The 13,665-nt window shown below is 42.7% G+C and overlaps 2 protein-coding genes and 1 long non-coding RNA gene across 60 annotated transcripts in view; 2 read left to right on the top strand and 1 right to left on the bottom strand.

Annotated features, from left to right (window-relative positions):
- Ubap2l (ubiquitin associated protein 2-like) overlaps window positions 1–8,654 on the top strand; it is a 55,416-nt gene extending 46,762 nt beyond the window's left edge. For 12 of the 54 annotated variants that reach the window (XM_087627372.1, XM_087627307.1, XM_087627303.1 and 9 more), the window contains 4 exons: window positions 4,508–4,575; window positions 5,738–5,935; window positions 6,350–6,400; window positions 7,221–7,680. In XM_087627372.1, the coding sequence (XP_087483498.1) occupies window positions 4,508–4,575; window positions 5,738–5,935; window positions 6,350–6,400; window positions 7,221–7,316 (413 nt within the window). In that variant the 3' untranslated portion in view covers window positions 7,317–7,680. 54 annotated transcript variants of the gene reach the window in all.
- Window positions 1,428–7,221, bottom strand: LOC103691621 (uncharacterized). The gene is made up of 2 exons (XR_015676454.1): window positions 6,968–7,221; window positions 1,428–1,658 (listed from the first exon to the last, which is right to left on the bottom strand). It is a non-coding gene; the product is annotated as an uncharacterized LOC103691621 (long non-coding RNA).
- An 803-nt stretch (window positions 8,655–9,457) lies between the features above and the next one.
- Window positions 9,458–13,313, top strand: Hax1 (HCLS1 associated protein X-1). 5 transcript variants are annotated; one of them, XM_087617071.1, is made up of 7 exons: window positions 9,458–9,545; window positions 10,294–10,370; window positions 10,720–10,907; window positions 12,049–12,100; window positions 12,230–12,336; window positions 12,673–12,763; window positions 13,049–13,313. In XM_087617071.1, exons 2-7 carry the CDS (start codon window positions 10,319–10,321, stop codon window positions 13,132–13,134), a joined length of 576 nt encoding a protein of 191 aa, XP_087473197.1. In that variant the 5' UTR covers window positions 9,458–9,545; window positions 10,294–10,318; the 3' UTR covers window positions 13,135–13,313.
- The last annotated feature ends 352 nt before the right edge of the window (window positions 13,314–13,665 follow it).

Here is a 13,665-nt window from a genome sequence, read left to right as displayed (position 1 = left end):
GACATGATTGACTACTCATTAGAGTGAGACTTGAATTCTTAGGTTTCTTCATTTGTATAGCTAGTCTTATTGCTCTGCACATCTGGTGGCACTGAAGGAAGTGTACGGATTTTATGGACACATATACAGCCTCTTGCTCTTCTGTGCCTAACGTCTTGCTTTACTTTTGGAGATAAAGAGAAGATTTTGTTTTTGTAGGGTGTTGTTGGTGTTGTTGTTGGTGGTGGTGGTGGTGGTGTTGAATTTTATGTGTTTGCTTTTTTTTTTTTTTTTTAATTTGGCTTATTTTGTTTTGTTTTGAAACAGGGTCTCTCTATGTAACCCTGTCTGTCCTGGAACTCAATATGTAAACCAGGATGACCTAGAATTCACAGATTTGTCTGCCTCTGCCTCCACAGAGTGCTGGGACTAAAGGTGTACACCTCCCTCCACATCTGGCGTCTTTGTGTTTTTGTTTTGTATTGTTTTTGAGAAAAGGTCTCTATGAAGTCCAGGCTTGCCTCAAATTTGTGTTAATCCTTTTGCCACTATCTCCTGAGTAGTGGTGTAATAGGTATATGCCCATATCTGACTCTAGGAGGGGACTGGGAAACAGTTCCATGTAATTTTTTAAATGACTTTTAGGCGAATCTGGGGGAGGTGGTTGGTGCACTTGCTAAGGGGTAAGAGTTGAATTATCTTTAAAAGCTTGTAGCCTGGTTACATTTTTATGTAAATAAAATCCCAAGTGTTATGGGATTTAGAGGGAGCAACCAGTGTTCTAGTGCTCTGGGTGGGTAAATAACCAAGCTTTTCAGTAATTGGAGAACTGAACACAGAAAGACTGGGTTGTGATATAACATTTTAAAAATCTTAAAGAACTGCTGAGATTTAATGCCCATACCCCTTATGGCTATTCCTCTTACTGAACAAGACCTAGCCTAATCTTTGGATAAAGAGGTATAAGCTTGGACTTGGAGTGACTTCATCCCAAAATTCAGTACTACATTTAAGTACTAAGTGATCCAGTTATAAATATTTTAAAGGGTATGTGATTGATGAAAATTGGAATCTGATTCTGAAACTCCTAGCTTCTTACCTACCTTAAGATTTCAGAAATCTGTTATAACAACTTTTTGAGGACCCCCAGTTACCAACCCCCAACAGAGGGCTCTTATCCTGTTCTCATCAACCTCTAAATTCATTTATCTTTATGTATTTGATTCCTTTTAGGAAGAAAATATCCACCCCCTTACAAGCATTTCTGGACGGCTGAGAGCTAATTTGGCCCAAGCCTGGGGGCTGTGTTTTGTGTGTGTGTATAAATTTGCACTGAAGTCTTGTTTCAGAAACCAGACCACTGAGGAGAGCCTGCTGAGCTGAGGCCATGGCCTGCATGGCTTGGGGAAATGAGTTGGTGGATACCTTCTGGGCTTTTGAACTTGCCCCTCCCCAATTCCCTCTCCCCCAAGTATCTGACCCTGTCTTACCCATTTTGAGTTCGAGCGGTGCAGCACCTCCGAAGCATCAATGCACACACCTTCTGTTGCTTTTGATTTCTGGAAGGCATGTAGTTCAACTTGTAACAAAATATTTGTAGTCTTCAATAAACTGTGGTATTTCTTTAGCTAACTCTGCGTTCTTTCCGTGCATGTCTTTCTGGACACTAGGAGCCAATGCTGTATTATGGATAAAGGGTGGAGGGTGGCTTTTTCAGTCAATCCCCAGTATAGCCAAAGAGCTGTTAGTGTTTTAGTATAGTGGTTTTTAATTTGGGTGGAGGGAAAACAGCCTGTTTCCAGCCTATTGATTGGTTGGTAAAGCTATTTATAAATAAAAAAACAACAAAACTGATTTCCTATGCTTTTATGTCTCTACTTTTTCATATAGATTATCCCTTTGCCTCTGGCATAGGCTGATGGGAAGGACAAAAGGTTAGAGTGCCATGTCATGGTGAAAGGCAAAAGAGGTGGTTCAAAGCTATTGTTAGGGAAGTATCATCCAAGGCTACGTCTAGTTCTCAAAGGCTGACTGACTGGCTGATAGCTGATCATATCATTAGCGATCACTTAGTTGATGACTTGGGTTTTGTGGACCTGTGCTAGCCTAGAACATGGTCCTTTGATGGCTTTTCAGAGATTACTATGTCTTTTTTTTTTTTTTTTTTTTTCCCTTTTCTTTTTTTCGGAGCTGGGGACCGAACCCAGGGCCTTGCGCCTCCTAGGCAAGCACTCTACCACTGAGCCAAATCCCCAACCCCTATGTCTTTTACTTGTAGATGTAGCCAAAGGTGTATGGGAGATGTTTGGTCAGACATTCTAGAAAATTTGATCTCCATGCACTCACTGACTGGCACACTATCAGCTTTTGGTTTATAGCATAAATTTGAACAATTAGACCACTACTCTTGGTTAGCTGAAACCAGATAGCAGCTACCCTTCTGGTCCTATAGAGTGTAACCAATTATAACTATTGAGTTGGGGTAATAGGTAGGCAGGACATGTTGGGTAGGAAAAAGAGCAAAACTCTGGTCTGAGGATCTCTGGAATAACAAGCTTTTTTAGTGAAAATCAAAAAACCAATGCCTGATTTTTTTGTTTGTTTTTTAAAGGTTTTCTATTAAATAGAGGCTCTTATAGCTACTATATAGAATCTCTCCCTCCCAATTTCTAGTCCCTTCTATCTTCTATGCAACTTTAAATCTCTGAACCTAAACTTTTTAAGTAAAAAACCAGATAGGAACTTGGTAGAACTAAGTTAACTCCTTACCACCCAGCTTCAGAATCCAGTTCTTCTCCCACCCTGTGTAAGCACCCTAGTTTCTCTTTGTATTGATGGTAACCAAACCAACTAATATACACTTAGCTAGTAAAGATAAGAAATTGTCTCTAGTTTTTGTCTTTAAAATGTTCTATTTATATCTTGGCTTATCTCCCTTCCAAACCTCTCACTAGCTTTAGCCCCTTTCATAACTGAACTTAAAGTTATGCCTGCTACCCATTGTTCTGTCAGATAGAATCTGGAGTCTGAAAAGAGGAAGAAAAGTCTCTGTTACCTCCAAAAGAATTTGTTTAACTGTTCCCTTTGTGTACTCTGTGCCTTCCAAGTATGCAGGTAATCTTGCTTTATTTCTGTGGTTCTGACCCCCCACCCCCAAATTGTATTTGTTCCTTCTGAAGGGCACTATCTCAACTTGTGTTGTGGTAGGGTTTAACAGTTAAAGTCTTTTCTCTTGGTGGTAGAGGTCAAACCCTAGTCCTTCCACTGACTACAAAAGCATTTAATCCTTGACTAAGTCTTTAACCCTTTAAGAAAACCATTCTATTGGAAGATTCTAAAGTGGTTGTGAACTTAACTCCTAAAGGCTGCCTTTGTTCTAGGGATTGGTTAGGAGAATTTGAGCTCTGGAATTTGTATGGAGACTGTTGAATTGTGAGTGAATGAAGGATTCCTTGTGATTTTTGTCATTAATATATTTCTTCTCAGGAATAAAGCAAAACAAAACTCCATTAGAATGTTCCCAGATAAAAGAATAATGCACCTCTGGAGGCCAGAATCTAAGAGCACAGGAATGCAGTTTTTCTGGTTTCCTTTTTATCTTTACAGGAATTAATAATGTGTTTTTTCAGTTCTGAATTAAATTTCTAGTTTAATTAACTTATTTTTCACATTTTTGTTTAAAATATCTCTAGTGAGATGTTATATGATCCCATGACTTTTCCTGTCTTCTTGATTTATTGACTTACACCCTCAGGAGGAAAGAGTATAGTAGTAAGTTCTTTTCAGCTTGAGAACAAATTGAAATGGATTATACTGCTGTAGGCTCCTCTGAACTGGTTGTAGGGAATTTTTCTACAGGAAACATGAGTTAGGTATGGATTAAAGCTGTTATTTCATGGACAATCAGAAGTAATGAAAATGACATTGTTTCTACATTCCATATAGGCTTAAACCCCTTACTATGTCTTCCCCATGTCCCATATCAATTAAATTATGTAACTAGAAATTCATCTCGTGTCAACCCTTTAATTCATAAGGATATAGACCTAGAATTCCTACAACTAGAAAAGTGAGACTTAAGTAAACTGAGATTAAGTGCTCCTGGGACTGCACTAGTCTGTTCCTACTTAACAGTTAAGGATTTTGAAGTGTCTATAGAACAGAAAGAGCCAAATTACCCGTCTTAAAGGGCACAATCAAGTAGAGTTTGAATAGACTGGTTCACAATGGACACTAAGTTTATTATATACTTTTGCTTACAATACACTACTGAGATTTTGCTAATACCCCCTGTTCCCCTCAAAAAGCAGCTAACACATATTCCGTACATAATACCTATAAAGGACAAAAGAATTCTTATACAGCATTTGTGTTATGAATTCTGATATCTCAGAACCGACAAAAATGGGAAAATTATACCAAAATTCCTTTACAGTGCCATAGCTAGAAAGGCTGCAGACATCACTGCTTCCTAGGAACAGAGACTGGGCTGATAACAGAGCTAATCCTCTCTTTCCTCCCCCACTAGGTGTGTCAGTCACCTCCAGTAACACGGGCGTGCCAGATATCTCGGGTTCTGTGTACTCCAAAACCCAGGTAGGTACCTTGTCTGGATGAAAGTAGAAAGATGAACATAGAAGAGGTGGAGTTGACGTTAGAACAACCCTCAGGAGAGATGTCAGGAACCTGTCCTACCTTTACTAAAATGAATTGTCTCTACTCTCTAGAATTGTCTTCAATTTCTCTAGAACTTTAAATTTAGCCCTCTGAGGAAAAGAATTAAGAAATGACAAGGGCAGGGGTTGGGGATTTGGCTCAGTGGTAAGCGCAAGGCCCTGGGTTCGGTCCCCAGCTCAAAAAAAAAAAAAAAAATGACAAGGGCAAGTGTGGTAAATTGTAAACATGGTTATTACTTAATGTGCAGTGGTGCTGGGCCCTTGACCTACCTACTTACTACCATTTTTGTAACTTTGCAAGAGAATAAATACCAGATGAAGTGAAACTAGTTTCATTCTTTGTAAGTCCATAACCAAAAGCAGGAATGAAGTGAGGTGTTTGTTACTGAGTTATCTACAGATATGCCTATTGTCTGTGATTTTTATGTAAGGAGTTTTAATTTTACCAAAATTCCTTTACAGTGCCATAGCTAGAAAGGCTGCAGACATCACTGACCCCTAGGAACAGAGACTGGGCTGATAACAGAGCTAATCCTCTCTTTCCTCCCCCATTAGGTGTGTCAGTCACCTCCAGTAACTACAGGGGCAGGAATACCCAGAGTAGTCAGCAAATTTCTCTATAGTCTCATGAAATTATTTTTCCTTATCTATCTTGAGGAAGGGTTTCAATTTGTAGTTCTAGCTGACCTGGAACTCATTGTGTAGACTAGACTAGTCTCAAACTCCAAAGATCCACCTGCTTCCCAAGTGATTGGGATTAAAGGTGTGCTTTATCCACGCCTAGCCAGTAAGACTTCAGGGCATACTCTTAACAGTCACCTTCCTGCTTGATCCTTATGACAAGAGCTCAGCAATATTTCTTTTATTTATGAGGAAACTGAGGTTACATAGTTAATTTGCCTAGGATCATGGAGCTATGAAAAGGCAGAGGTAGAACTAAGATTTCTGAATATTTGACTTGCAGTATGCTATTGCTTCTGACCATGCTACTTTCTGTGGATAAGGGTGTTTGACCTCAGAAAGTCCTAGGATTCTTCTAATGATCACACTTTACTATTTTCCCTCCTGTTCTCCTGGGATAGCAGTCCTTTGAGAAACAAGGTTTTCATTCCGGTACTCCTGCTGCCTCCTTCAACTTGCCTTCAGCCCTAGGAAGTGGAGGGCCCATCAATCCAGCCACAGCTGCTGCCTACCCACCTGCCCCCTTTATGCACATTCTGACCCCACATCAGCAGCCACACTCTCAGATCCTTCACCATCACCTGCAGCAGGATGGCCAGGTAACAGCCCTTCCCCCCTCTCTCCTTTCCCTTCCTCTTCCTTCCTATCCCTTAAAACTACTTCCCTTTTCCTTTTCTTAACCTTCCTTACCACCACCTTCACCCAGCCCTCACCAGTGCCAGCCAGGGGCACACAGCACATACAGACACAAGCGCACATAACACGAGCAGTTAGCGAAGGAAACATAAAAGAATGGGATAGATTGAAACCCATTTGTCCAGTTCCTTTGGTACCTTCCTTCCACCTCCCATGGCACAGTTGTCCTCATCCTATCAGACCTGGGCCACACCTTCCCTCTAACCTCTCCCAGCCTTCCCCCTTCCCTGACATTCATTATAGCTTTCCCTTCTAACAGTGCAGTTCTATTGTCAAGTTTGTCCCTTTATTTTCCATATATCCTGGTTCTGCCTCAGCTACCATATTTGCAGATGATTCTCTGTTGCCAGCGCCAGCAGGAGGAGCAGGTAATTAAAATGAATGATGATATGTTTGAACCAACCTTTTAGTCCCCATTTCACCTCCACAGCCTCAGATAACTTGAAAAGCCTACCCAATCACAAATCGGGATACACAAACAGAAACACTATGCTAAGCTCTCTGGCCTCCCCATCCTCTCTCTTCCTTCCCCCCTCAACACCCTCTTTATCTTTCTACCCTCCCCAACTCTGGAAAACACTTGGTTACTAGAATGGAAAAGATTCTTGGGGGGTTGGGGGAGATCTGGAGCCTGATGCCTCAGGCCTTTGTGGCTTTGAATTGGTTTCACATTCATTAATGTGTGGTGGTGGGTGGATCTGAAGAGTGGTAAAAGAGACCTCTTAAGATCCCTAACATAGGTGGCTGGGCAACTAAAATAGGGCTTATTAGCTCTCAAAGATAGCTTTCTATGTTTCAGCATTCACAGAGATGAGTGAGAACGTAATCACCTTGTGATCACTCACTTTGAAAAGGTCAGAATTCTCATAGTTGGTTTTTTGTTTTTTAGACCAGAGCAGTGGGTAGTGGGGAAGACAAGAATAGAACCAACTCACCGTGCTATCTTCAAAGTTTCCTTGTCCACTTTTCATTTTCCTCTACTTTAAAGTTAAAAAAAAAAAAAAGTCACCTTGTAAAAGAGGCTATGTAGACCAAAATTTCTGTGCTTGAAAAGTAAGCTTCATAGGTTCTAAGTAAAAGAAATGAGAGAGCATGACTGTTTGCACATTGCCACTTGAAGATGTTACAGATTGGTCCCACTAACTAGACGCCTTTTTCCTCCCCCATAACCCTCCCATTCCCCTGCAGACGGGCAGCGGGCAACGTAGCCAGACCAGCTCCATCCCGCAGAAGCCCCAGACCAACAAGTCTGCCTACAACAGCTACAGCTGGGGGGCCAACTGAGGCCCTGACCCTCTTCTCCTGTCCCATCTTCTGAGAGGGCTTCTCAGCCTGGAAACTATGGAAACAGCATCAAAGAGAGAAAAGAATGTGGGGCGATTCCGCTGCTCCACACCCCCAGCGGCCCATCCCACACCTCAGCTTCATGTCTGTCCCGTCCCTCTACCATCCTACCCTGTTGTATGTATTATAGGATTTGTATTTTCTTCCCTCCCCTCCTCTTCCTCCTTTCTCTTTGCATTCAAGATTATGAAACTTTGCTGTGGGCCCTGCCTTTCCCTCACTTCTTCCTGTTCACCCTGGTGGTGTATGGGTGAGGTGGGAAGGTGAAACCCCTCCCCCACCCCAAATATATATCAGCCCAACAGCCCTAAGTCTCCTCCTTTATTATTAGGAAAGCCAAACCACACACACACACACACACACACACACACACACACACACACACACACACTAAAAAAAAATGGCGTCATAAATATGAACAGCATTGTCAGATGGATTAGTTGAAGTGGTTTTTTTTTTGTACTGTGTCCTCAAATTTAATGGATTAATGTGTCTTGTATATATATATATATATATATACATATATATATATAAAAAAAAGGAGAAAAAAAAAACAAACCTCTACCTTCAGCCTCTGCCCATTCTTGCTCCGTCTAGGATATCCTCACTCTCGTCGATGACCAGCTTGGTGAATAAGTATTACCGTACCAACTGGGCCTCTTCTAGCAGGCTCGAAGGCTGTGGAATAAAGTGAAATCTTTGCCCTTTAAGAACTCTCACCTTAATGTGCTAATATTTTGCCCTTAAGGGGATTCCCTTTTACATCCTGTGACTGAAAAGAACCACTGCACATCTTCATTTCTTCTAGAAACTGCCTCACCTACAGCAAGTTTCAGGAAGTGAAAGGGGAAGGAGCTAAGGACATTTAAAAGGAAAAGGACCTTGTGGGAATCTAAGCATGATTTAAAGGATTCTGAAATCTGAAGCCAGCATTATCTACTGTCTGGCAGAACCAAATTGTAGGGCTTTTTTCTTTTTGGAGGAGTATAGTAGTTCTTGTCTGAGTTATGTTTTTGAGACAATCTCACTATGTAACCCTGACTGGCTAGAAGTTGTAACCCAACTGGCTGGAAGTTGGTGTGGAGACCAGGCTGGTCTCAAATTCAGAGATCTACCTGCCTCTACCTCTTGAGTGCCAAGGTTAAAGGTTCTCAGCACTATACCTTACCTTGCCTTTTTTATGTGACTTTGAAATGCCTAAGTTTTGGGAAAGGAGTGGATGATGGTAGAGCAAGACCTGGGGTGGGGACATGGTGCAGTAAAAGGTTTTGGACATGGAAAAAAAGTTTCATTTTTCTTTATAAAAGCCATATTGCCAAGAACTGGGATCCTGTTTCAGCCTTCTAAAACTGCAAGTATCTCTGCGTTGGTGTATGAAGCGGGTGGGGGTCTCTATATTTTGAGTCAGAGCCTCACTGTAGCTCTGGCTTGCCTGAAACTCAGGTGTGTGGAGCAGAGATCCGCCTGCCTCTACCTCCCGAGTGGGTTAGACAAAAACACCGTCAAATTTCATAACGGCACAGTCTTTCCAAGACATGCTTGAGTAGCTTCTCATTCCTGCCTAGTCTACAAATCTTACGTTGCTGGTTGCCATCTGTTTAGTTTTTTAAAAATAGTAGTGTTTGGTGGCAACCTCCTTTAATCCCAGCACTTGGGAGGCATAGGCAGGCGGGTCTCATGAGTTTATAGCCCCCTTGGTCTGCAATTGAGTTCTAGGACAGCCAGAGTTACCTACACACAGGAACCCTGGGTCGGGGGGGGGGGGGGGTGGGGGGGCGGAAAAAGTTTAAAAACTCCGTACTAGCTGAAGAGATTCCTATCATCTTTATTCAGCAGTAGGGAAGTCGCGGTGTAAGTATCTTGGTAAAACACTTTGCCTAACCTAGTATTAGACGTCACCGACATCATTCTAGAAACAAAACACAAGGTGGGAGGCGTCACCGTCAGTCTAGAAACAAAACACGAGGTGGGATGTGTTTTCTGATCCTGGGGGAAGCAGGCCTCTGAGTGAACAGGCCACTCCCTCTGGCGGCTACCTGAGACCCTCCAGAGAGAAACGGAAACACGTCTTGGGGTCTGGCAGATCGGCAGGAAGAAGAATCACCTAGAAGGGATGTGATCCTTGGACAGTGGGAATTTCGCACGTCCACCCCCACTCAAAACTGAAAGGTAGCGTATAGAAGCTTCGTGTCTGAGGAGCGCCGTCAGCCCCGCCTCTTCCTCCTCCGAGTTACAGCTTTTACGACAGTGCCGCATCGTAGGCTTGCTTTCCGGCAGCGAACGCTAAGCCTTGGCTATATCCGACAGGGTAGCGTAAACTGGTGGTCTCGTGTTGCCCATGGGCTGCAGAGTTTCAAAGTTTCTAGTACCCCTACGGGAATGAGCGTCTTTGATCTTTTCCGAGGCTTTTTCGGCTTCCCTGGACCTCGGAGGTGAGAATAGTCCTGGGCTGGACTTAAGGGAGGGTGTTTTGGTGGACACTTGACCCCTTCATATTTTTGGAAAGTTTCCTTTCCCGCCCCCTTTAACTCTTGCTGAGAGGTCAAAGATCGCATTCTTGAGTACTCACCCGCCACAGTAATCAAAGCGTTGGTTAAGAGGACAGAAACGGCACCTTTCTCCAGACTGGGGTGATGCAACAGGGACCTGAGCGGAGAAAACAATGGGGGTCTGGGAAAGAGGACCGTGAGCAAGTCATTGGGTGATTAGTAGTGGGCAGGATGACCCTGAAGGAACACCATGGGGTGTCGTTTGGGAGCTGTTGGGAGGTGCGGAGAAGCTCTGCTTAGAAACAATTAAAAAACCTAGTAGATCCATCAGCGTTGTTTTAAAACCAGATCTCCTCTTTGGACCGTTTTGCTGCCCTTGGGTTTAGACAGTGTTAAAGTCTTCGTGGTTTATCTGCCTCCATTCTCAGCCACAGAGATCCTTTTTTTGGAGGGATGACTCGAGATGATGACGATGATGAAGACGACGAAGAGGAGGAAGACAGTGGTGCGTGGGGTCGAGAGAGCTATGCGTTTGATGGTTTTCACCCTACAGAGGAATTCGGTTTCAGCTTCAGCCCCAGAGGAGGGATGCGATTCCATGGCAACTTTGGCTTTGATGATCTAGTTCGAGATTTTAATAGCATCTTCAGCGAGATGGGGGCCTGGACCTTGCCTTCCCACTCTCCTGGTGTGTTAATTTCCCTGAGGGAGAGCTGGGTTTCTAGTGGGTTAGTGATGGATAACAGAACTTGCAGAGTAGTTGGTGATGGATAGTGTGCAGAAACTGATTTTAAAAAGATTTAAAATGTTTTAAGGCCTTTCCTATCCCAGAATCACCTACCAACTTTCTACAGAACTTCCAGGTCCTGAGTCAGAAACACCTGGTGTGAGATTGCGAGAGGGGCAGACACTTCGTGACTCAATGCTTAAGTACCCAGATAGTCACCAACCCAGGATCTTTGAGGGGGTCTTGGAGAGTCATGCAAAACCTGAATCCTCCAAACCAGCTCCAGATTGGGGGTCCCAGGGACCTTTTCATAGGGTGAGTACTCTGCACCTGAACTGTAAACCCTTATATATTGGAATCTCTTGGAGTGGAGTTGAAAATTTAGCCCATCTGATTAGTGCATTTATCTGGATTTTATTCCTTATTGGGATTTTTGTTTTGAAACACTTCACTGTGTAGATTTAGAGATCTGCCTGCCTTTGCCTCTGGATTAAATGTGTGCCACCACACCTAGCCTAAACACACACACACACACACACACACACACACACACACACACACGAGTATTTTGCCTGCTTGAATGTCTCTGTACCATATGTACCTTGTGCCCACAGAGGTCATAAAAGGATATTGTGTCCCTGGAACTCAAGTTATGTATGATTATGAGCCACCATGCTCTTGCTGGGAACTGTGGTCTTCTGCAAGAATGTCTTCTCCCTCTCCTCATATTTTATTTATTTATTTATTTGTTTGTTTGTGTATTTTGAGGCAGGGTCTCTAGTATTGGCTGATGTAGAACTTGCTATGTAGACCATGCTGACCTCACTCAGGGGTCCACCTGCCTCTGAGTTTGTTAGTTAGGGTTCTGTTGCTGTTATTTGTTGTCTTTTAAATTTAGAGTGAGAGAGAGAGAGTGTGTGTGTGTGTGTGTGTGTGTGTACGTGTGTGTGTACGTGTGTGTACGTGTACGTGTGCACGTGTACGTGTGCACGCATGCCTGTGTGAGTTTGTATTATTGTGTGGGTGCGGGTGCTTGCAATGATGAGGTGTTGAATCCCCTGGAACTCTCAGCTGCTTGATGTCCTAAAAGAGCAGAAGTGTTCTTAATCTGTGAGCCTTCTTCCCAACCCCATTGCTTCTGTTTTCTTTTTGCAGTATTGGAACCTAGAATAGACTATAAAGGGGAAAATGGAAATATTGTGCTTTTTTTTTTTTTTTTTTAATTACTAGTTTCAATTCTTGGTTAAGAAAGAATCTTAAAAGCGCAGGAAAAAATTTCAGGAATTCTTTTTGACTGAAGTCCATATAAACCTGAGGAAGAAGGTGTGTGAACACAAACTACCCAGATAGAAGTATTTCTGGGGTTTTGGAGCTAGTGAGGAATATGGGTTCTCTGACCTGTAAGTTTAAGATTAAAAGGTGTCTTTTCACTGATTGTGTGTGACTTCTTCTACAGTTGGATGATACATGGCCTGTGAGTCCCCATTCTAGAGCCAGAGAGGACAAGGGTGAGTCTAGAGGGAAGCACATTTACCATGCCATTGTCCTGAAGTTCTCTCAGAAGTTTCTTCCTGAAACACTTGTCTAATTTTCTTCCCTCCACTCTATCCTGGCTTGTCATCTTTCTGCCCTTCCAGATCTTGACTCCCAGGTTTCCCAGGAAGGTCTGGGTCCACTTCTTCAACCCCAGCCTAAATCCTATTTCAAAAGCATCTCTGTGACCAAGATCACGAAGCCAGATGGGGTGAGTTGAGAGAGAAGTTTTGGGTTTTTTTGTTTGTTTGTTTTGTTTTGTTTTTGTTTTTGTTTTTGTTTTTTTCTCTTTTCTTTTTTTCGGAGCTGGGGACCGAAGAGAGAGATGTTTTTTAAAAAACTGTCCAGATGGGGTTGGGGATTTAGCTCAGTGGTAGAGCGCTTGCCTAGGAAGCGCAAGGCCCTGGGTTCGGTCCCCAGCTCCGAAAAAAAGAACCAAAAAAAAAAAAACTGTCCAGATAATGCTCTGGGGAAAGGTACCAGTATAAGAAAATACTAAACTCAACATAGCGCTGTTAGGAATATGATGTTGGGACTTTTCTTGCAGACAGTGGAGGAACACCGCACTGTGGTGGACAGTGAGGGCCGGAGAGAGACCACAGTGACCCATCAAGAAGCCCATGACAGTTCCAGAAGTGGTAAGTTAAAGCATGACTCAAAAGGCCCATCTCTCAACTTTTTTTTTTTTTTTTTTTTAAAGAAGATTTATTTATTTATTATATAGAGAGCATCAGATCCCATTACAGATGGTTGTGAGCCACCATGTGGTTGCTGGGATTTGAACTCAGGACCTTGAGAAGAGCAGTCAGTGCTCTTAACCGCTGAGCCATCTCTCCAGCCCCCTATCTCTCAACTTTTTTGGGGAAAGGTTATGCCTATCTTTCGATAATTTTTCTCTTTTTTGGTATAACTTTGTTCCTTAGATCCAGATCCTCCAAGATCTTCAGCTTTGGATGATCCCTTTTCCATCCTGGACCTGCTTCTAGGACGTTGGTTTCGGTCCCGATAGCTTTCTTGAACTTCAGAGGCCTTCAGGTCCTTCCCACCCCCTCCCTCCCTGTTGCCCATTGCCAATAAGCATAGCTTTTGCTGTCATCCTGGGGTCTTAAATGTGTGGAACAATTAATCGAGCTTATGCCAGTCTGTCATTCATCCGAACTGAACAATAAAGCCTTTATTTATGTTAAAGGTCTTGGTCTTGGTTTTGTCAAGGTTCTTTTAATTTCCAGATCCATCCAGGGCTTTCAAAATTGTCTTGGCTTATGATTTTATTTTGTGTGTGTACAGTAGAGGTGGTATACATGTGGAGAAGTCAGGACATGTGGGAGTTCATTCTTTCCACAGTGTGGGTATTGTGAATCCAAGTCAAGGTCTCAGACTTGGCAGCCCTTCATTAAACTTTTTCCATCTCCAAAGCAAGACTTAATAAATTAGAGTTAGACACAAAAAGAAAATGATTTAATTACTGAGGAAATGGATAATTCCAGTAACATTTCTAGAAAAAAGATAGCTCAGATTGCCAAAAGATATTTGTGTAAAA

This window comes from Rattus norvegicus, chromosome 2 (assembly GCF_021556685.1).
Source record: "Rattus norvegicus strain SHRSP/BbbUtx chromosome 2, alternate assembly SHRSP_T2T, whole genome shotgun sequence".
NCBI classification, from domain to species: Eukaryota; Metazoa; Chordata; class Mammalia; order Rodentia; family Muridae; genus Rattus; species Rattus norvegicus.
The sequence above is the reverse complement of the archived record's forward strand: the minus strand, read 5'-3'. Positions and strand labels throughout refer to the sequence as shown.